The 23688-nt window shown below is 39.8% G+C and overlaps 3 protein-coding genes across 6 annotated transcripts; 2 read left to right on the forward strand and 1 right to left on the reverse strand.

Moving 5' to 3' along the window:
- Window positions 1-1338: 1338 nt before the first annotated feature.
- Window positions 1339-3410, reverse strand: uba52 (ubiquitin A-52 residue ribosomal protein fusion product 1). The gene is made up of 5 exons (XM_028587364.1): window positions 3326-3410; window positions 2774-2885; window positions 2233-2319; window positions 1917-2019; window positions 1339-1493 (listed from the first exon to the last, which is right to left on the reverse strand). Exons 2-5 carry the CDS (start codon window positions 2874-2876, stop codon window positions 1400-1402), a joined length of 387 nt encoding a protein of 128 aa, XP_028443165.1. The 5' UTR covers window positions 2877-2885; window positions 3326-3410; the 3' UTR covers window positions 1339-1399.
- A 1114-nt stretch (window positions 3411-4524) lies between these two features.
- On the forward strand, window positions 4525-8080 carry LOC114561975 (uncharacterized). 3 transcript variants are annotated; one of them, XM_028588155.1, is made up of 9 exons: window positions 4525-5143; window positions 5395-5504; window positions 5871-5915; window positions 6037-6125; window positions 6408-6508; window positions 6991-7112; window positions 7274-7463; window positions 7539-7624; window positions 7932-8080. In XM_028588155.1, the coding sequence occupies exons 1-9, from the start codon at window positions 4624-4626 to the stop codon at window positions 8058-8060; spliced, it is 1392 nt and encodes a 463-aa protein (XP_028443956.1). In that variant the 5' UTR covers window positions 4525-4623; the 3' UTR covers window positions 8061-8080. The 3 variants fall into 3 exon arrangements, with proteins under 3 accessions (XP_028443956.1, XP_028443958.1, XP_028443959.1); XM_028588157.1 differs by having other exon boundaries at window positions 6994-7112; XM_028588158.1 differs by lacking the exon at window positions 5871-5915 and having other exon boundaries at window positions 4526-5143.
- Window positions 8081-9957: 1877 nt separating this feature from the next.
- arrdc2 (arrestin domain containing 2) lies at window positions 9958-21440 on the forward strand. 2 transcript variants are annotated; one of them, XM_028587922.1, is made up of 8 exons: window positions 9958-10058; window positions 10861-11115; window positions 18190-18407; window positions 18511-18613; window positions 18712-18968; window positions 19094-19256; window positions 19709-19869; window positions 20086-21440. In XM_028587922.1, the coding sequence occupies exons 2-8, from the start codon at window positions 10866-10868 to the stop codon at window positions 20137-20139; spliced, it is 1206 nt and encodes a 401-aa protein (XP_028443723.1). In that variant the 5' UTR covers window positions 9958-10058; window positions 10861-10865; the 3' UTR covers window positions 20140-21440. The 2 variants fall into 2 exon arrangements, with proteins under 2 accessions (XP_028443723.1, XP_028443722.1); XM_028587921.1 differs by lacking the exons at window positions 9958-10058; window positions 10861-11115 and adding an exon at window positions 16100-16516.
- Window positions 21441-23688: the final 2248 nt, after the last annotated feature.

A 23688-nucleotide genomic window follows, 5' to 3' on the forward strand; every position in this document is an offset into this window, starting at 1 on the left:
TCACTATTGAGAAGTTATGGGGGCAACAGAGGGCGCCTTTCGGGATTATTGCACTTACACTTAAGAGTGTAACAGCACAATGTTAAGGTATACTACTGTTGTAATTTTATAATAGCATGTAAATTTGACCATTAATATTATGTATTTACAACAGGTTAAAGGCATCCACCTTATATTTGAGACCATTAGGGACCTGCTGGTGATGTATATATTCTGTTTGAATATGCCCGTTCATACCCCTTATTGGGTGGGGATGGGGGGCGGATATCAGAATACGTTCTGGGAAATGCTAAAAATCACCAGCTGAAGCATAAATAGTAGATGCCGGTTAAGGGACATCACAAAAAAGAAAACATTGCAATAAACAATGTTTGACTATCAGTGGGTGGATTCCTCCTTATATACACTGGAATAAGGCCTTTTTAAAACTAGTCACAAGCTACAGCTAAGAGAACGCAGTACCAAAGATGCACCAGTCATGCTAAACCCACATCAACTGAAAAAAAAAACACTTCTGCATAATGCTGAAGTTCATCTCAATCAGATTCTTAAATTTTAACCTGTTTTGAGTTTAACTGCTCAGTCTGAAACATTTCATCTTTTAGCACTACTCAAAATACCTCAGAATATTTCATTTAGTTTCATTAAAGTATTGGTAAATAAGAATTCAAGGCCATGAGTTTGTTTCACAAGAATAGCAATTAAAGGAGAGCAGGTGTTTCTATGGAATTTGACAATGTGAGAGAAGTTCCTTATATTTGTATAGAACTGTTCAACATTAAAACTCAGTCATACAGTCACTGCTTGTCTTCGAGTCATCCACTACCAGCTGCGTGAGGTTTATTACGGTATGCAGCGATGCAATTCAGACACGCGATATTCTGTTTTTGCCGCACAGTGTCATCAATTCAGGCTAACACAACCAGCATGTGCTACTGCGTGTGCCATTTTGAAATAAGTGAAAACCACTCCCAGCCGGCACAAACCAGTACTGTCTCATGTGTCAGGTTTAGGAGTGCAACCACTGTTAGATTCAACCAGTGCCAGTTCCAAGCAGCAGGTTTACTGAATTACCCGGATACCTCCGTGAACAGGCTTGTGATGTAAATACTTGCCAAATTCTTATGAATATCTTTTATCTTCATGTGGAAGAATTTAGCAAACAGTTCAGGAGTTGATCGCACCAGCTTTATCTTGTCAGTCTGGTTAATTCTTCCTTACAGTTAAAATGACCTCACGCAGCCATAAGATCTCAGATTGCACACATGAATTCAAATTAAGCCAGACAACAATTTCTTCCCACCACTGAAAAATACAAGTCAGTCAAGCCGCAGCATCATCATTTTCTTACATTTATTTGAACACAAAATGGCATAAAGAGCCAATTCTTGCGAAAGGTCTACTTCAGCTTCTTCTTGGGGCGAAGATTGTTGGTGTGTCCACACTTCTTCTTACGGCAGTTGACAGCACGGGGGTGCAGGCGGGCATAGCACCTGCAAAACAAGTGACCAGGGGCCAACGATAAGGAAATGTCTCCTGAAATAACATTAAAGTTCTGCAATAGAACTTGAACGTACAGTTTTTGCGAAAACACATTTCTGGTGCTAACAAATTTACAATCTGCCACCATTTGAGGAAAGAAATAATCTAAATCAGTTTTTAGCCTAAGACTAAATCTCATTCATTAAATACACAAAAGAATGACTCAATTTGACACTCTGCAATCAAATTACAGTACTATTCCATCTTATTTTGAATCCATGTAGTTCAATACTTTTATTCAGTCTTTTTTATAAAACTGATCAAACCACACCGATTGTGGTGCCATTTAAAGTGTTTAAGTCTTAAATTTAACCCCATAACTTCACAGTAAACTGTAGTAATGTACAACCTTCGATAAAGTTAAATAGACTTACTTGCGGCAGATCATCTTGTCGCAGTTGTATTTCTGGGCCAGCTGTCTGAGAGAAGGCTCGATGATGCCACCACGCAGACGCAGAACCAGATGCAGAGTGGATTCTGACAGGTAAGACACCTTGATGTCAATCTCAAATTCAGTCACAACAGAAAACCTTCTCTACCTAAGCATTTTACAATAACCAAGTACACTGCTCCCGTTTTAATTTATCTTTTGCAGTTAAAACTTTGTTTCACTATAAGAATCTTGTCTATGGTTTACTGTGACCATGGACACATTCAGCACATCTAGCCTGAATTTAAATAAGCAGTTACCTTTCTGGATGTTGTAGTCAGACAGTGTGCGTCCATCCTCAAGCTGTTTGCCAGCAAAGATCAGACGCTGCTGATCAGGGGGAATTCCTGCAAACACAATACTTTCAGGCAAACTGCAATTGACCATGAACAATTTTAGTTCAAGAGGCAGACATGCCTAGTGGTTTAAAAAAAAAAAAAAAAAAAAAAAAAAAAAAAAAAAAAAAAGAGATTCACATAGCTAAAACATCACTGTAATGTCTACCCTATTACCAACTTGTTTTTGCTTTTAAATCACAAGACCCTTAGATGAAAGTAACAATTGTCCGATTGCAGGGCCAGAAATCCAGTCTACCATTAACTTTGACGAAATATACTGGCTTGCTCTGAAGCAACATACCTACACTTAAATTTATAACAAACTGTTCTATCACACTGCATAAATAGTCAACCTGAAAGTAAAGAAAAAAATGGCTTCCAAAGACGTTTTGTAGAGTCAAAGTTGCTAGCTAACAAACTGTCAAGACTCCCATCACGTTATGACTTAAAAGTGACGGCTCACCTTCCTTATCCTGAATCTTTGCCTTGACATTTTCGATAGTGTCGCTGGGCTCAACCTCAAGGGTGATGGTCTTCCCCGTCAACGTCTTCACGAATATCTGCATGTTTGCAGGCTGAGAGAAAAACTGTCGTTAGCTCAAAGTTTAACGTGCATCTAAATAGCTGACAACACGATAACTGGCAGGCACCATCTTGACAACAAGTCAACGACAAAGAGATCCGCCATCCACATTTATTAGGATGGAAATGGTAACGTTTTAAACCTTTACATTAATCGTGAAATGTTTCCTGGTTTTTGGGAAGCAGCTAACAATGTGTGTTAGCTAATGTTAGCAACAGAGTGAACTCGGTGCAGGGCCTCGCCACATGCACGTAACGTTAGCGTGGCGGTTAGTCACAATTTTCTCCATTTTCTACGTTGGAAATGAGTCCGTGATACTTAATACACAATTACTGGCGACATACGACGACCAATATATTGTTTTAATCGCATTCAACAAATCAACGTTCACTATGAATCGATAAATATATACTGAACAAAACGTGTACCCACCCGGCCGCTAGCTGAGCCTCAATGAAAAGAGAGCGGAAAAGGCTGACGCTGTCAAACGTCACTTCCTTTTGCTTGTTTCCTTGGGAATAAAAGCTCCCGAGTGTATTTTGACCATATGATTTAAACGATTTTAACCAAAAAGTTAAATTCTGTTAATTAAAAAAAGAATATAACAATTATTATTTAGAAACATTTCGCATTTAGCCATTATTCATGTTAATAATTAACTTTAATAAGATAAAAATGTAATGAGGACAGCCGTTGTAAATTACAGTAAAACCTAAAACTACAAGACACATTATGAGAGAAACTACACAGTTCAGCTTATTATCCAGAAAAAAAATATTTTATTATTATTATTATTATTATTATTATTATTATTATTATTATTATTATTAAATATATAAGAATGTTATGTCACAAAAATAGACCGAGAGTGCGGCACATTTTGACTTTTGAGCACCTAAATTATTTGGCTTTCATTTTAAAAGGCAATCAATACAGCACCGGCCGTGTCTGGGCTGGACTGCTCCAAAATGAAGTTTGACTGACACCTGCTGTTGTAATGATGGAAGTAATGTTGAACCACATTGTGAACATGCGTGAGCAAAACAAATGTGTGAATAGTACAGCCAGCAAATACAATGTATCACTTGTTATTTGTAGCCTCCATATTTGATTTGAATTTGAATTCTATCGGTATGTGTGATTTATTTTTATTTTATTTGACAGGCACCACACACTTTCAATAGAATTGCATTGTGAACTCAAGAGCAGACTGAATCATGCTACTGCTAGTTGATATTGTAATTGTATCTAAGGTAATGCTGAATTATGAATAAGACTCTTGAAAAGGGGAAGCGTGTCCACTCCAAATATTTAGTAGGTTCCTATAGGTGAGTAAACCTATATCAAGCTGCCTTTTAGTAATACCAGCAAAACCAGATAGGCTTATAGTTATACAATCAATTTCTCAATGAACCAGGAAGATCTGAATTATTTTCTGGCAAGGCTTGTTACTTAAGTGTGAGCAGTTGTTTGTGTGTCCTTGTTGTGGAATAAAATGTTACAATTGAATAATTTTGTGTGTCCAGTCCACTCATTGCATCTGGCCATGTAATAGGACACCGGCCATGCATTTGTTTCTCTGCAGTAGCTGCAACAGTATCATCATCATGTTCCACAGCACAGGGGTTTCCATGGTGAGGCATTGTAGCATTTTTCACCTGCTGCAGAAGAAGATGGCTGGTTTAACCAAAGGGTTACAGTAATAAAGGGGGGCACTGGTAGCATCCAATATGACTGCAGTGGTAAAAACACTGTCCCAAGCCCGTCCTGTGGGCAAAGACTTCCACCTGTCTACCAACATCCCATTTCTGGACAGGAACAATCCAGATGCCTTCTCAACATGTTCCCAGAAGGACTTCCAGCCTTTGTCTTCCAAGAAGGCAGAGCCTTTCCGTCCGCCCACGAAAGCCCAGTTGGACCACAAGGACTTGAGGCACATCAAGGAGTACCTGACAGAGGCGATGGTGTCCTACCACCGTCACCCATTGCTACAGATCACCCGCACCCCACGCTGGACCACACTTCACACCAACTTCAAGATGCAAACAGACCCAGGGGAGGTTGCTTTCCTCACCACACAGTCCCAGAATTTCCAGCCCCAGCCTTTCCAGCCCCCTCCCACTCTCATCCGACACACAAAGGTCAACAAGAAGACCCAACACGTGGAAAAGCTCCCAGAGAGCACCAACAAAGCCTCCTTCACCCTACACCGTCGCTGCCCTGTTGTAAAAGCCACAGCTAAACATCTAGGTTAGTGAAAGCATATTCTGAAAATTTCTCTGCATTTTCTGAGTAAACTGATAAATCCATACTAGATTATGGATTCAGAGCTAAACCACACATGATTATTGTGAAAATTCGTCAAACTCAGTTAGGAATTAACTGTAAGTCTTCCAACATCATCGCGTTGTAATGAATAACACTGAGAGAATCTGTGTGAGGGTTAATCTATGAATCCTGCAGAACATATTATGTAATAACATTTTATATTTTCTCTGTAGAAGAGGGCTTTCCCACAATCAAAGGGGACAGACGCGGTCACAGCTTTGTCTCTCATTACAACAACACCTTCCAGGGAGCCTGGAGCACAGTGGCTAAACCTGTAGAAAAGGTAACATGGCAGCAGCAGATGTTGGTCATCATGAGCTATCATGGTTTTTTTTATCCAACCAAACATTTCAACTCTTGAGGGAAACTGTTGCCATAAGACTCAAACACTAATTTTAAAAGTCACAATGAAAGAAAAAGAAATTTTCACACTCTACTTAGCATCCTCATTTCTCTGCTTTAGCTCAGATATAATCAAGAATCCTTCCTGTATACTCAAACTGTATACTATCAAAAATGTTTTGACCCCAAAATTTACATTTTTGTTGTCTACATCCCTTGGTGTATTACTACTGGTTTAGTCATGGCACAGAAGTAGATTTCGGGAACAACCCTAAATGGTTTGTTAATCTTTAAATTCTCTTTCCAGAGAAGACGTTTTCTCAGAATTCACAGACAGACAGACTCAGGTCAGGTCAGAATGCAGCTCAGCTATGTGCATGACAGGGGTTGACCTTTACATGAAGCTTTCTATGAAATGGGTATCATTAGCCCAAAACCGTGAATTTGACCGTTTTAACAATGTCTTTCTTCAGCACTCTTCAGTGACTATGGGTGATCCTGTGAAGATTGTCGAGAGAGAGACGACCCACGCTGCGTCATTCAGCTGGCCCACTGTCTGCAGGTCTCCTCTTTCTCCTATACAAGCAGACGTCAAACAGTAGAAGAAACCATGGCTGTAGGGCCTAGTGTAACCTTTCAGATCTCTTTTCAGACCTCTCTTGGTTTCACTGCATGCTTAAATTTGGGATGCAAGGATGTTTGAGGTGTCTTTAATTCTAAAATATAACATTTCAAAATTATTATTGTCACTCTTTGAAAGTTCAGATTATTTGTTGTTGAGTTTATTATCCCCACACAAATATAACAAAAGCATTAGCATTATAGGTATGTGTTTTTGATACAGGCCGGCTGTGGTGAAGGAGCGTTTGAAGCTCAATCTTGGAAATATCTCTAAGGACTTATGGTCATCCACATCCAGAGAAGCCTTTTGTCACCACAAGCTAGGTGAATGTTTCCTGTGTTAATGTTCTGACAATTTTCATTCTTGCAAACTGACAATTCAGATCTATTACTTTAATTTGCCATGGTGAGGATGTCTTCCATTCTATAAAGAAACTAAGCAGCTGCTTAGGGCCTTCAAATACCAAGAATTTCCCAAAAGGGCAAAGAACAAAAGTAAAATCCTTGGTTAATTAAATCTGAACTTGTTTGTTTACTGTATATGAGGAACCTGTACTAAACTAATATTGTTTTGTGCTAACTGTAATGAACGGGGTACTTTTTTAAAAAACTGATTATGGTTTTTGTTGACTGTTAAAAACATGGGTGCTTACATTTTAACAGTTTGACTATTTGTAAATGTGTCTTACCTTTATTTTCAATCAATCAAACTAAGATTACACAGCATTGTGATACAGATAAAATGCTACTCTATTAATCTGTCTCTGTTATCCTTCCTGGATTAATCTATTTGGTTTTTATCCCAGGAGATCCAGTTGTTGTGATGATGAGGAACCAAAATTTCTGTTCCTTACCCAAGGGGGACACTGATACGAGGTGCAACAAAGAGATGATGTATGTCACCACCAACAGAATCTCCTTCTCTGATGTGAGATAACTTTTAAGATTTCTACATAGTTATTTGTTTTTGTAATATCATTGTTACATAATTACATTAATCAGGTGAACATTTTTCACACGTTCCTTTAGACTTCCGAGTTGATTTTGATGTGTCATATTTGATCATGCTGACTATTTTCCTCCCTGTAGCTAAACCACAAAGAGCGTCCGGTGCACGTGATCGGGGCTGACCTGATGACCAAGAGCCATGTACAGTTCAGCCCACCTCGTCTGTCGGGCCTGTACTACACATCCACGGCCAAACAACACTACAGCAAACAGGAGGGAGAGCGCGCCAGACCAGCCATTCAGCTGCCGAGCAACATACTGAGTGGACCAGGTGACGGATCGGTCGTGTTTGTGTTTTTAAATGGAGGTACATGTAGATATTAAATATGTTTAATCTGTTTGGCAGAACATCAGTTCAACCCCAGCACTACCAAGACTGATTACCTCCCTTTGAAGACCTGCAGACAGACACCTTGTCCGTCACAGCAGAGGGTGAGAGATCATAAACTCAAATAAAAAAATGTCCCACTCACCTGTGTAATTGTAATGATATTAGTAGCAGCAGCAGCAGCAGCAGTGTAGTAGTTGTTGTCATAGTATAGCATATAGTAATATGGCAATACTATTGGTAGTAATAGTTATTGTGGTAGTATCAGTAGTAGAAAGAGTAGGAGAACCAGCAGTAGTTTTAGGTAGCACTTGATGCTCCTGAAAAAGAATGTCTCTTTGTAACATGGGTTCCTATTGTTCTCATCATTCAGCATAATATGATATTGTCTGCCTCTTTTTCTGTTAATAGAGCAACATCAGGTTTCCACTGGCTGATCAGCACTTCCGCACCTCTCACAGTGAAGACTACACGGCCAAACCTATGATCTTTCAGCCACCTGCCTACAGCCAATTCAGCACTCATTTTGTCATGCTGTAACTAAAGTCACTCTGTCATCACCCCCTAGTTTTGTGTTTTTTTTTAATGAACTGCATAATTCTCATAATCTTACTGGGCTGATTAATAAATAACATTTTTACTTAGAAGAGTAAATGGGCCATCAGACTGTGTAATGTTGAAGCAGGGTGCAAGTGCAGCTTTAGCAGTTAGGTGGCTTAAACATAAACCTTCTCCTTGCCTGTCTTATTTAGGCCAAAGGGGGGAGTATAGCCATGGACTTGAATGTCCTACTTCCACCTTGTTTACACTGTCAACGCTAACTGCTAAAAAGAAGGTTAGTGCCTATGTCGCAGAAAGATTCTCATCCTCTCTCTCAAGCATGATTGACCACAAAACTGGGAAAACAATCTGTGTTGTAGCAATAACACAGCCTTGACCCTAAGATGCAGGCTTTCTTGGCAGGCAAGCAGACGTGAATAAACTGAATTTAGTGAACCAGGTCATCAAACTGGTGAAAAGGCTGGAATGTCAGCTGGCCAACAAGCTCAGGTGGGGTACATCTGCAGCAACATGACAGCTCTTCTTTAATTTTGTCCGTCTGTTGTGCCAAGAGCAATGTCAAATAAAGATCAATTTTTCAGGTTTATCAGTGTTTTAAGCCTCCAACGTCTCCTTCCAGGCAGCGCTGCCTAGGCAATGGTTATGGTTAGGGTTAGGGTTATGGTTAGGGTTAAGGTTAGGGTTAGGTGCCTTGAAGTCAATAGGCAATGGTTATGGTTATGGTTATATATGGTTATGGTTATTGGTTAGGGTTAGGGTTAGGTGCCTTGAAGTCAACGGTCGTAGCGTTGCCTGGAAGGAGAGGTTGGGGGCTTAAAACACCATTGAAACAGATATGTTAATTTAAGACCATGGAATGTATGAAAAATTCATATTCACTTACATAATTCATGCCATCTGTTGTGCACCTTGTCATTTAAAAACATTGAATGGGTGAGTAAGTCCTGCTCAAGGACATGCTTCTAAAGGCTTAATTTGAACGATACTGTTATAGATATTTGACCACATTACATGCAAATGTCTCCGCATAGGTTTATTTAAAGTGATACAAAGGAAGTTTATTTCTAACTGAATTCTCCAGTGATTAAATGTATTTACTATATGGAATTGTATTATTATTAGGTAGGCCTACTCCTGTAAGGTTTTCCAAAGACAGCTGCTTCAGTGATGACCCAATGTCATAAACATTAGTTTAAGCCAACATATGACATAATGATAATGTGAGAAACTCTTTCAAATTAGACACATGACTAAAACAAAACAGAGACACTATGTTAACCTGAGGTGATTTGAAATTCTCCTCTAAAATATATTTTACATTAAATTTATTTTAATTTTAGTTTACTTGTTATGCGGCTTCCCTTCTTTTTAACTACTTTGTGAAATACAGTTTTTACATAATTTAAGTAGCCTATCTCATCATATGTTCTGCAGGCCTACTTGTTTTTTTTTCTATGTATTTTTATAATAAAAAAAGAGATACCAAACTGAAAGACACACTGCCTTTAAAATAAAAGCCCACGTGCAACCACAAAAACCATCAATATGGCAACACTATAAGAGACCTTAAAATAAAAGGGCAAATAAGAGTAATTTTGTGTTTAAACATTTTGTCATGGACCGATGACACATTGATTTGTATTTGTAGCCTATCATTTTTTTCCCTATTTTTTTCTATTTCTTTATTTTTTTGATATTGTCTTTGACAGAGACTGTTTATAGACAGTTTTTTGTGTGGTTCTTTAAATAAAGAAAAAAAGAAGAAGAAAGAAAAGGTCCTCCTCCTGTCAAAGGGGGCGGGCGTGCCTCGGGCGGACTGTTTATCATTGGTGTAATGCTGTTTCTGGGCGTTGAAACCTTCGTTTGTAAAGGCTCAGCTTCCATTGAACATCGTCCAGACGGAGTGAACACATAATTTGGCTTTTTCACCATAAACCTCGTCTTTGAGAAGACCACTACTTTGCTCCTGTCCTGCCGGTGAGTTTAACGTTCACCACTGTATTTAAAAAAAACTGTCGCGGTTCTCAATCCTGATTGGCTGAGACCCTCACACAGCCGTTTATAAAATGCACGATAAACCGGCCGCACAACGGACAATGTAAATATTATTAGACCCACAGAAACAGTTGTAACAGAACTATTTCAAAATCATGACAGTCAGTTGTTAATACAACATTATTTACATATTGTTGACTGAAAGTAGAATTTCAGTTATTTGACCTAATATATGTGTATGAATATTTGTAGTCATATCCGGCCACTCATACCGAATTTCATTTAGAATCATAAAAATAATGTTTTTGTTTATTTGTTTAGTATTGGTGTAATGTAAAAGTTTGTGTGCATATTAAAGAGGTTAGTACACTGGAACACTTTAGTAACTACGTTGTTGTATTGTTCACAACAGCTTGATATCGAACATTTCAAAAACGTGTTTTAAAACAACGAACAGACTACACAACTGTCGCTCCTGGCAGGGCTGGCCCTGGTATGTCTGGGACCCTAAGCAGAACCACCCAACCCCACCCTAATAATAAGATCACTAACAGAAAATAGCAGTGCACATTTAAAAGCAGTCCCAGAACATTGCATAATATTATTTGAAAAGTTATTATAGGACTTCATGTGTATAACATGCTTGTATTCATGCCTCCAGCTGGCTCTGGATATTTGCAGTGTGGTTTTTAAAGCACCTGAAACCAGTTCTACACACACCTCCTATGAATATTAGTGTCTAGCCCTCAGCCTTGTCAAACTGTTTAACTGTCTTCACTCATAGAAACGATGGTGAACACCATTAAGTCTTTCAAGCTGGAGCTGGATGGTCCGGCTGATGCAGCGTTCACCGGAGGGGAGGTGGTGTCCGGCCAGGTGGTCCTGGAGCTCCGCAGGGACACCAGAGTGCACTCCATGAAGGTGCAGGGCAGAGGGGTGGCCACAGCACACTGGCTGGAGAACCGTGGCATGAACGCCGTCTATAACGACTACACCTCCAAGATCACATACTTCAGGAAGAGACAGCATCTGATCCGAGGTCAGTGGTGAAGGCTGCAGATGGTGTTAATCCCCTAAATGGTTCATACTCTGTGTTTACAGTATTTTTACTTACTGTGTTTATTTATTAGATTGGCTGTAGAATAACCACAAGTAAAACCAAGGTGAATTACAGCTACAGCTGGTGAGGTTGCTTCAATTAAAATTTAAAATGTCCTTGAATTTAAAATTGTATTTTATAGTTATTAATTATTTTAAATAAAAAAAAAAAAAAAAAAAAAAAAAAAAAAAAAAAAAAAAATATATATATATATATATATATATATATATATATCAATAGTGCTTGTTCAGGAAAGAAAGCCAATCCAAAAGTGCACAAAGGTAACTAGAAATAAAATATTGACTATGACTATTTGATCAATGCAGAACATTGCCTTTACTTCTATAAAAATGGGGTTGTTTTTTGTGCTGACCATGTTGTAGTTTTAGTGTTTTCATTTGTCCCCTACTGTATCAGTATTCTTGTAAAATATAATTAATCCTTTGTAGCTTTGCTGTGTATGTATTGCAGCAGGTTGATGAATAACTTCTTTCTCTAGCCTTAATAATAATAATAATAATAATGTGGTGTAAAACTGCTGATTTGCTCTTCCAAGTGCCAGCTGGTAGCCACTCTTGTAGTTGCTGCAGTTTGCAAAATGAAGCCACCTGGGCCAAATGTGCTGCATGGAAACCTGGGAGACAAGTTGACTCTGGGTCGTCCAGATACATCTGCCCGATAACCTAATCCTAACATTTAACACATCCATTGGTGCTGGGTCCAAATAAACACAACTGGTTTACTAAGTGCTGTGATGTACAGGACATAACTCTGTAAAGTGTGCCTTCCCTGGTGTGGAAGGCACTGGCAGCTTAAAATTAGACAGGCAGAGAATATAGTCCATAGTAGCTAAGTAGATAAGCTGTAACCAGTGGTTAATGTTTCATTAGATGCTCTGTAAACAGTATACTTGGTTTGATTCCCCAGTGTGGTTGGACAGGTAAACATGAATGAAGGTGAGAGGCTGAGTCTCAGATGAGAGCAGGGTTTGTGTTGTTGTTGTTGTTGTCATCGCTTTCGCAGAATGCACACAGCCAAACAAGTTGCAGAGTAATTGAACCTAGAATATAATTTGTGTGTCTCGGTTCCACCTCATTTGCTGCTGCAACAGCTGTGTATGCACAGTGGTTAAAGGTGCGCTGGGCAGGTTTTGTATGTTAATATCTAGCCCACATTTCAGACTAAGCAAAGACTACAGAAAAGTAACACATCACCCATTAACTGAGATGCTGTACTAATGGGCTGCAACTAACAAATATTTCAATAATGTCCATCAGTTTTTTATATTTATTATTTAGTATGAAATATTTAACTTAAATGTCATTTAAATGGTCATAGATACCATTTACCATCAGTTACCAAATAAGATAGGTCTGGCTGCTACTGCTCCTATTATTATTCTGCTATAGGAAAAAAACAAAACCCAATCACAATCATCTTGGGTGGCGCTAAGCCCAGGATGCAGCGATGGTGCCCATGCAAAATAGACCGTGGAAGGGGAGGAGAATGCCGCATGAAATATGTGGCCAATGGCAGGGTTATACCCACAGTCTACATCTGAAAAGTCAGACTACCACCAACTTCTAAATTAGACCACCTGCAACAAAAAAACAACAGTATTAATTCAATAAGAGATGCAGAAGAATTATCTGTAAATACATAAATAAAAATGTTTTGGTATTTTTACTTTATGAATTACCAGCAGTTTATAGCTCATCAATATTACAATATAATATATTATAATCAATTTCATGTTGATCAAGTAATTGTTTAAGCACTGGAACAGGAAAATCTGGACCAAGCATTGAGGTGGGGAAATATTGCATTATATACCATAAGATGATCTCAATCTGTCATTTGTCAGACATTTTGCTAGAGCATTTATGTCATAGTATCTATCCCTTTTGCCACATTTCTTTTATGGTAATATTGGATTTTTATATACTTTTTGCATTGTTGTAGTGAAGTACTTTGATTTGTATTTAATTTTGTGGACTAGACTTGGTGTCACTACACAGGATTTCTCAATACTGCAATTTTGGGTCAGGGTTTGTAGGCACAATATAGTACTGGTCGGCTTAATACAGTGTTAACTGCAGATGGCTACCAAATACTAATAAAACTTGAGATTAATCATGAAATTTAAAAAGTCAAATAAAATCTAGTAATCAAAACAAATACTATAGAAATATACTTCTGTTGTTATGAACAAATACAGTGTTGCAATCATCAGTATTCTTTGTGCTCTTTCATCCCTTTACACAGAATATCTGAAAAATTCATGTGACTGATTCATAAATGGAGCTTACTCTTCTGTCAAATTACAGGCAATTTTGTTTTCTGGATTGTGGACAATTACTACCAGCAGAGAGGCTAAGGAGCTGTCAGCATGTGGGTGATTTGACCTGTAAATGTCTCTCAGACCGACATTCTGTATAGACAAATGTTAACTGCAGAATCTGTCCAGGAAATAACAGTGCTTTAACCTTCTCATATAAACTCCAAATCCTTTCAGAAACAGAATCACTTTTATTTATTATGGTTGCATGTGCAATATAAATGTTAAAAAAGTGGAAATAAGGATGTTGCGTTTAGTACCAATTACTTGACAAGAAGTGAGGAGAAAGCTACATCGATGGGAGAAAGTGAAAGACAGAGGAGAAAGGAAGGAAGGGGTGGGGGCATGGGTGGGGGCTGTTTAAAAAATCCAGGCTGCGTCGCCGCAGCAACCAGAAAAACAACACGTGGCTCCCCTTGGCCCTGTCAAAGAATTTCTAATAAGGCCCGTCCTCGTCCACCACACACAGCCTGCTGCTACTCTCCATTCATTTTACAATATGTCGTCATGATCAGCTCATTTATCTTTTAACTTTTTCATAAACAATTGTTTTTCCCTTTTAAAGACAGCAATGTATTTGAGAGTCAGTCCGGTTTCAGTGGAGAGGTTTTTTGTGTTTTTGTGAGTTGTTCCAGTTTTAGAAGTTGGAAGTTTACCTTTTTTTATGTGCTTCTCATGCAAACACCACTGAAGAATGAATGATACTTTCTCAAGCCCCCCTTTTGCTCTAAAGTATACGTCTTGCTAATATTTGTTCTACAATGTGCACTCAGCAGCTCTTTAGGTAAACAGAGAGAAACTCACATGGATAAATATGTTTACTTTAGTCTGCAGCAGTGGTAACATACTTTCATCCATGATTAGGGTGATTATACTGAGTCATCTGCACAGCAGGACCTATTATCAGGCCCATCATTCTGTGCAGAGACGCATTCATCTTATCAAGACCGAGACAGGAACTGGTAGAGCCAGGCTGCTGCTACTGGTCACCAGCAGGTGGCAGGCTGGGCTTTATTTTACTAGTGCCAGGCGCTATATTTTCCCAAAGGCTAGAACTTCCTAAATGTATTTATATATCTATGAATGTATTTTAAGCAAAACCTGACAAATTGATGCAAACTGGAACACTGACCTCCCAAATATGACAAAAGAGCTGCTGCTAATTTCACATTTCTTTGAGCGAAGGAACTGATTATATTCAAGGAAAGATGCAGGGAAACCTCCTTTCTAGTACTTTTATACAAACCTGCAATGAGTAAAATAGCAGTGAGGAGACAGTAAGTTGGAAATCCCCTCCAGAGGCCCAGTTGCACTTTATTTTTCTGCGAGCACCATCTACCTAAAGTCTTACAACTTTTCCTAGATTCCCACTAATCTCCAGTCCAGTTGTCGGGCTGTGTAAAAACATACTGGCAGTCCTGCAGATGTGCACACTTCCTCCACATTGCCTGTTGGTGGCACTGGAGCGCTAACTCCTTACTCCCAGGGAACAAAAGAGTAAACAACTTTGTTTTTCACAGACCAGACTTGATTTTTGTTCTGATAACTTTTGAATTGTATGAAGAGAGTAACCCAGTTGAGAAATTAGGCAGTGTTTGTTTGTTTGTTTTGGTTTATTAACTGCAGCAGAGTTTGTGAGACAAAATCAATTTTGCCTTTGTTTGCAAATGTTGAAATTTAATTTGATGTGTTAAGAAAAGGCTGCATTGGTGCTATAATTCATGCAATGTTGCACACGTTTTCTTTATTCTGGGACTTTTGCTGTGATTTCTGTGTGTGGGATCGCTTCATTATTGACGTTAGAATAACTGCAGTTGTTTGGTGGCATAAGTTGAATGCCTTTGTGCATAGCTGTGTGTTTTCCATGTGCTATATGTACAGTATGTTCAAAGTGTCATGGAAGAAGTGGAGTAAACAGCTTTGGTCCAGAGTGAAACTATTTTCCTCTGAGCTGTGCGGGGCGGATCTCTACCAGACGGAGGCATGCTCAGTAAGCCTGTTTTCTTCTAAGAACCTGTAACCATCAATCACCAGCAGGCCCTGTTTTCCTCTCTGCTGCCTCCACACCCTGTCTGCATGTTTATTATGCTGCCTTCAAGCTCAGTACGGACATATGGTTGTTGTGAGCTGCAGAAAGTTACCCAACTAAGTTGGTTGTAACTAGGACTGAAAGATGTGACTCTTAGGTGGGTGGCTGTCGTGAAACGTTGTGAAGATGTGATGAATTATGTTTTTTTTAAGCTTGATCAGGTTTGTTAATGTTTACATCATGAGGTGGTTTTGTTCTTAGTCTTTGTCCAGACTTGTTACGTTTTGTAGCTGGTGATACCTGAAGATTGATCAGTAAATTAAGGAAACATACTTTTTGGCTTGATGAGAACATTCTCCTTTGTGTTATGATGCTTTAAACAAAAGTACAACCCCCCTCCGCTACATGTCTTACTTGGAATAAAAGTGCAGCAATGAAAACTCGGAGCCAAGGAAGGAGCACCTGAAAGCAGCATCAGCCTTCAACCCTCTCCTGAGGCCTTACATAATAAATGTAGAAACCCCGCCCACTTGCTCAGCCTAAATAATGCTGCAGACTGAAAGTGCTGCTCACAGTAGAGCTTTAGGCAAGAGAATAGAAGTCGTCTCAAGATCCACCTCAGAACCCTTTAACATTCTGCGGAACTGGAATAAAGGAAGCACTCACTTTTGCGTTTGAAAGGACTTGTACAACCTGCAAAATGATTTTCGACAAGCTGAAGAAGTTTGACATCGTCTTCGACTCTCTGGAGGGGGACTGTCCTCCGGTGTTCAGCAGCGGGGACGTGGTGTCCGGCCGGGTGTTGATGGACCTGTCCGGGGAGAGTCGGGTGGACTCACTGAAGCTCCACGCCGAGGGATTCGCTAAAGTGCACTGGACCGAGTCCCGGTCCGCCGGCTCCAGCACCGCATACACCCAGAACTACAGCGACGAAGTGGAGTACCTGAATCGGAGAGAGGTGCTGCTGCAGGCAGGTCAGTCCGCTGTTCAGGCACCCTGATGGGGATGACTACAGGGGGGTGCATCCTGTCTGTAAACTTATCAAAGTGTATCAGCTGGTAGGGGATCAAAACCGCAAAACCAGCCTCCTCTCACTGAGCTAAAGCCAAGCGAATGAAACAATAGTGAAAGTGGTTTATTTGTCACTGCGACACTGGACTGGTTGTTTGTCAGCAAACTGGGAATATCATTGTTTTTAGTATGCGAGTTAAACGGATCATGAACATTGTCCTGCTTTTTATTTTCTGGTTGTATTAGTATCCAGTGCAGTCAAATTGTAACTTGTTTTTCTAAGTGAGTCTTTGTTTGCGGCCACTTCCTTGAAGAAGTACTGAACTTCCAGATTCAGGAAATGCACAAAACAAGTACATCAGGCATCCAGTCATTCATCGACAAAAGCATAGGTTTAGCAAGTTTAGGGGCACTGTTAGTTATTTATTCGGCCATACAAGAAGCTTATTGTTGGTCATAGCTGGATAGTATGTATAGATACGAATAATATAGAAGTATAAAAGCCCTCATTATGTAGGAAGAGAGCAAACCCGTTGCAACAGCTGTATTTGCACTCCTTTTATCATTGTATTTGTTGAAAGAAATAGTTCTGACATCAGACCTTTCGTCATTCGAAGAAACTCCAGGGTTGTTTTTCTCCACAGCGATGTGGGAGAGCTTCCGGTTTCTGCTTTCATTCATTGGGCACCGAGTTGTTTTGCCAGACAGGAAATTCACAGCCAGGGCTTGATCAGCTTAGTTAATGATGTTTTCCTGCAGTGTTCAGTCTCACTGCTTGATTTGGTATTTTCTAAAATAACCTGTTTGCAAGATAAGATAACATAAGGTTAAAGATTTTGGTGATGTTTCAAAAGTATTTTGCAGACCGTGTACAAACAGCAGAACAGCAAAAAGCTCATAACAATCCACTTGACCCATTAAGGATTGAACAGTGACATTATTGTTATATAAATAAAGAAGGAGCTTCCAGCTCACAAAAGGGACACACACAACACATCAAGTCTGTTAAACGCAAACACATGTTGTTGGACCTGTGCAGCAAGAGAGAGAGAAAAAAACCGAGCCGTTGAGACGGGCTGTATATTATACAGAGGAGAACATGTTCTCAGTCAGCACAATGGAGCAGGAACCGCCCCTCTGAGCCAAGCACAGAAGAGAAGCCTTGTGATTGCTGAGAAAGACAGAGAGGTTTCTATTTCAACAAGAGTCATGCTTTAAAGATCTATTCTTATTCTGAAGTCAACTCTATTTATGTGTATTTCTAAAGAATACTGATGTGTATTTTAAAAGTTTGAACTAGTTACCACAGTTTTATCAGCACTTCTTTTCCTTCAAATAAAGTAATTAGCTGCCTTCATTTTTGTGGCGTATGACTCACCTCACACAGAATAATTGAATCGGTCCCAATAAAGATTAAGACCCTTTTATTATTCAATTGTGCTGAATGAGTGTTTTATATCAGTGTAATATAACTTTATGCACACATTATGACACCAACAGAAAGAAACTGGTCATCTTGGAATTGGAAGTTACACTCACTGTCCTGTAATCTTGAAATCAAATGAACAAAACGGAACCAAAACAAGTGAATGAACTGAAACTCAAATGTTCTACTTTTTTTCCCTCCTCTCCTCAGATAACGGTGATGTGACAGTCCTTCCTGCTGGCAGACATGAATTTCCATTCAGCTTCCAGCTGCCTGAGGAGACACTGGTCACCTCCTTCGAGGGGAAACACGGCAGCATCCGTTACTGGGTCAAAGTTAAGCTACACAGGCCGTGGGCCACCGTTAGGAAGATCAAGAAGGAGTTTACAGTCATCGAGCCCATTGACATCAACACACCAGCCTTACTGGTAAGCATCTCGGCCCTCACGTTTCATGATTCTGTCATTGCACACTTCATGATTTTCTGGGTGTTTTTGAGGCACTTGGCTCATTTGGTTTTAACTTTCCCAGGCACCACAGGCTGGAACGAAGGACAAAATGGCACGAGCATGGTACCGCAACTTTGGACAGGTGTCTGTAACTGCAAAGATCGACCGCAAAGGCTACACGCCAGGTGAGAGACTACCAGTTAAAGCAACTCCCTCTAAAAACGCAGTCTTTGTAGGCTAGTTTAAAAGTGTCTTCAATTTCTAACGTATTTTCTCTCCGCAGGTGAGATGATACCTGTGTTTGCGGAATTTGACAACGCTACCTCCAGATCAGTTGTACCCAGAGCCTACATCACTCAGACACAGACGTTCATCGCCCGTGGCACCATGAAGCAGAAGCGCGCGGTGGTGGCCACACTGTGCGGTGATATTGTGGGGGCCAGATGCAGGGAGACGTGGCACGGTCGCGCCATTAAGATCCCACCGGTGGGTCCTTCCATCCTGCAGTGCCGCATCATCAAAGTGGAGTACATGCTCAAGGTGAGCTTGATCAACAACTGCTTTATTTGTCAAGAATTTTAGTGCTTTATTCCCTCTTTTCATGCACACTGCTGCTGCACTTCTCACATATGTCACTAACGGTTCTCCTCTTTTCCTCTCACCAGGTTTGTGTTGATGTTCCCGGGACATCCAAGATGTGTCTGGAGCTGCCGCTGGTCATAGGCACCATTCCCCTCCATCCCTTCGGCAGCCGGACCTCCAGCGTCAGCAGCCAGTACAGCGTCAACCTTGAGTGGCTGCGCATGGCCATCCCCGAGCAGCCTGAGCGTAAGTGTCCTTTTAATACTACAGAAGTGTAGGTCTAGATGTGCATAGGGACTCTTTTCAGGTAAAACAGTAGAATTTGTTGTGGAAGAAGAAAGACTGTCCCTGTCCTTTTTTCCCTTTTTGTCAATGAGTATCATCTGCTTAATCAATAAATTGCTACTTTTTGCTTTAAAAGAGCCTCTATAAGCTTTATCCATTTGTGGGCCAGGTCCGTCTTTTATTTTTATGAGCACTGACTGCCAAAATACCACCGGGTCAGATGCCAAGATGTATAAACAAAGGTTTCGATTCATGTTGGATCAAATCAGTGTTTGTTGGTGCAAAAGGCAACAAATGTTATGTGGGTTTTTAAGAGTTTTAACTGCAGTGATGACTCAGCAGCTTAAGTGTTTGGAACTGTACTGTTCTTTTGAGTTAGACCAGTAGACTTATCCTGCCTCTTTACCCTGCAGCCCCTCCAGATTACAGCTCCGTGGTGACAGAGGAGGAGGCCGTGCAGCGCCACAATACGGTCGTCCTGCAACCCGCCGAAGACCTGAGTGGGATCCTGGAGCGCCCCCTCATGGCTTTTGTCCAAGAATTTCGCTTCCGACCTCCGCCGCTGTACAGCGAGGTGAGTCACCAAAGACTGCGAACAACACCCAAAGTATTCTTTGTGTAGATATATTTAAAATGTTCTTTCCTGCCAAATTTTTTTTAATTAATAATAATAATAATAATTAATTGTAGTAACTACATGCAGAATGTATCCTAGTCCTTTGCTCAGATGTTTTTTTAATTATCTGCTTAACCTTTATCTTATGTCTTTAATTCCATTTCCTGCCTATAGGTTGACCCCAACCCTCAGCCCTTAAACATGAGACCTCGCTGCATGACGTGTTGAACCATGAGCCCTACCTGAGCGTCAAGCGTCTTAACTTAAAGAAACAAATCAAGAGATTTGTCTTCTCCTGGATTACTTCTCTCCGATAAATGGCACCTGGTCCCACTGAGTGTTCGTGGAGAGGGACTGAAGCCCCACGGAGAGTTCAGGAGATGGAGCTCACAGGAACTGGATGTCAGTGGAGTAGCTGCCACTCTGTTTCCAGTTTATAAAGAAAACTGGACACTTTCCTGTTCTGTTCTGAGGAAAGTAACTTCTCCACATCAGTTCCTGTCCTCCCCAAGTGATTTTTGGCTCCTTTTAGGAAACAAGCTACAAATACCTCCCAATCAAGGATTCCCTATTGTGAAGTGAATTTTGGAAGGGGATTTGGGGACATATTAGGGTGGAAAGATCACTTGATATTTGGCAGTAAGAGAGTTGGAGTTGCACCTGGTGTTCAAATGTTTGAAGAAAAGCGCTCTTGATAAGTTGACATGTTTAGAAGCACATTGTCATCTTTGAGTGGCGTAAAGAGAAAAGTGCAATTATTGTCTTAACGTTCCAACTCTCCTTATCCTGGCAACACAGAAGATTTGAACACCCTACATTGCTATGTATTGTGTGACTCAGCAGTGTTCCTGGTGGTTTCTACTGTTACTTAAGCATATACTGTATCTGAAGGTGTGATGGTGGAACAGACAAGTCAATTAAGCAGATGTAGATGTATTTTATGCATGCAGGTAACAATAATGTAAAAGGGAAAAATACATATGCCTTAATTATCTGCAGTTGAAGATGTACATGGGAGTTTCAGGGAGTCATTCTCTCATGGCGATGAATAGAGCTGAATGTATTCTGCAAGAACTTGGATGGTATGTGGATGAATTCCAAAAGTGGTGTTGTGTTAATGCAAGGCATAATGCACTGAAGTGTCAAGCTTTGGTTGTTGATTTTAGCACAGTGATAAAATAAGGATGAGCAGTTTGTGTATAAAGCTGCACAAGGCTCATAGATGAATTCTCCCGGCTGTTAAACAAAGCAGGAGGAGATGGAGACCTCTGAGCCATGTGGTCTGAAGCTTTTGATGGAAGCCAGAGGCCTTGGTGCTGCGGGGCGCTTTTTAAAGCTCAACCAGAGCATAGTGCTCAGCGTTCAAGTCGTGCCTTAAGCTGGAGATGCCACTGAAATGTATGGACAAAGAACATTCCAAAAACTGTCTTGAGGATTATTTTTTTCTCCTCAACTTCCAAAAAGTTAGTTAAACTGTTTTTAAAGAAGTCTTCAGGGTCAGTTGTGTGATTTTGTTGGCACGCACTGAAGAAAAAAAAAAATATATATATATATTTTTATACAAATTGTTGATTCACAATCTTGCCAAAGTTTTGTAATTTGTTTTTTTCTAATAAAAAAAGATTGAAATGATGTTTGTCTTTAGTGTTTCATTCCAACTTTGACTGGTATGTAAGCTGTACACACTTTGTAAGGGTAACTGTAGAGAGCCTCTGTTTAGCATGTTGCGTGCCAGTGGATTGGTACATCATGTACACTTGAACATTGTGAGTAAAACGATATCATTGCCAATGGCACGGTTCACTGGAGAAACACGCTACACTCTGGTTCAAAACATCCATTACAGACAAGTTTGACCAGTGACAGCTCTAATGTTATGCATACACAATCCATTTTTTCCGTTTTTTCTTCCCCTTTAAAAAAAACAAGCAACAAAAGTTATTGCTTCTTCTCACCACTAAATCATCGGCCACATTGAGTTCAGCTCTTATATGGATCTCATTAAGTGTCCTCTTGTACAGTTTGTTCCTTGTTTACATGAATATTCAACAAAGATCCCAGGTTTTCTTTGCCACATATAAGCACATAGGAACAAACAATCAGCTCAGTGAAGTAAACAGTGTCACACAAAGCTATAAACATGGCTGAAGGCCAAGTGGAAGAAATTCTCTGGGGTCTGTTCACTGAAACATCTTAAAGTAGGAGGACCGAGAGATGTGCAGTGCAGAGGATGGATGAGAGATTCAGTGAGAAGGTTTTATACTTGTAAAATACTTAAATCAACACAGTATTTTCAGACCAAACTGCTTTCAAATGAAACTTGAGATGGTTCCAACGTGTGGATTTGTTGTTTGTTTTATATCATTTTTATCTGAATACTTGGTGAACTGTGAGTCAGACAAAACAAGCTATTTCACAGACCAAACAATTCATTAAAAATAGATAGAAAAATAAATGACGGTCCAGCCTTTATCTTAACCTGACAACTGACAGGAGTCTTTCAGTAGGAGTTGCAGTGGTGTGACATCATTTCACAGCTGCTGTCATCAAAGGAATGACACAGGACCAGAAATAAGAGAAGATAACAATCTTGTACAGTACAGTGAAGAGGAACTGGCATAGTCACATCTTTTATTATGAATAAAACATTAAAACCGATTTTATAGCATTTAAAAACAACCTTGAAGTTTGTCTGCTGGCCTCCTATACAGTGAAGGAACACAGTCTGATCTTCTCAGCCATTATTTAGGTATCTAATCTGCGGTTCGCTTCAAGGACAGACACCTCAGCAGGAAGGGAAAATTGAACCTAGAAGCTCTGCGAGAGAGAGGGGGCAGGGGGGATACTAACCTACTTAAATCACAGCTTTCAATTAAAGGCTTTGTAACCAGTGCAGAAGCTCATATTTTAAATTTTAATTGAGTCTTTACATGCACAAAGTAGAAACCGAGCTATTGCTGATGTTTTTTAGTACACTGTTAGTTACTAGATATATATATATATATATATATTAAACATTACTTGAATAGGATAGGTATAAAACTGCCAACATTTAAAAATGTATACTGCCAATACCAACATGACATGGACACAGACCATATTCAATTCCGGTATTTAACCTTCAGTTTTATAGACTAGACAATTCCAGTATTTCAACCTTCAGTTATTATAGACTAGACATAGAGTAGATTTAGACAAAAAGTAGCCTACAAAGTGTCCTTTGTAAGCTTTTTACAAAATGGCTTTCATGAAATTGACAGGTTCTGCTCCTCTGTGAATGAAAAGCTATATATAGCTATATGCCCTTAGTCTCAATAAGGTTAAACTTAGAATGAGTCCTGAACAATTAACCAACAAATATCTTTTTGTATGTGACTGATCATGAAGGGAAAGTGAACATCCTGGTGTCCGACTGACACCCTGAGGTCTTCCTGGTGTTCACTGCAGTGACCTCACAGTGACCCTGCTGTGTGTGTTTTTTATGAAGGGACTCTTCCACCCAGAGAACAAGATGGGATGAAAGAAGTGAACAAGATGTTTCATGGCATTGTGCAACATCCACATAGTTCCATGTTGTCCTTGTGTTTATGTGATGCTTTTAATTGATGCTCTGAGTCAGAATGAGTCATTTAACCGTTTCAATGTATTATAACTTCAGTTTCTGTTTTGCACATCTGCTTTGGTGTGTGTCAAATATTCTGTTTTCATTAATTTATGTGTGGTTTACATCTGTGTTTTGTCATTACTAACTGTGTGAATACTGATTCAGCAGCATTC

This window comes from Perca flavescens, chromosome 9, assembly GCF_004354835.1.
Source record: "Perca flavescens isolate YP-PL-M2 chromosome 9, PFLA_1.0, whole genome shotgun sequence".
NCBI classification, from domain to species: Eukaryota; Metazoa; Chordata; class Actinopteri; order Perciformes; family Percidae; genus Perca; species Perca flavescens.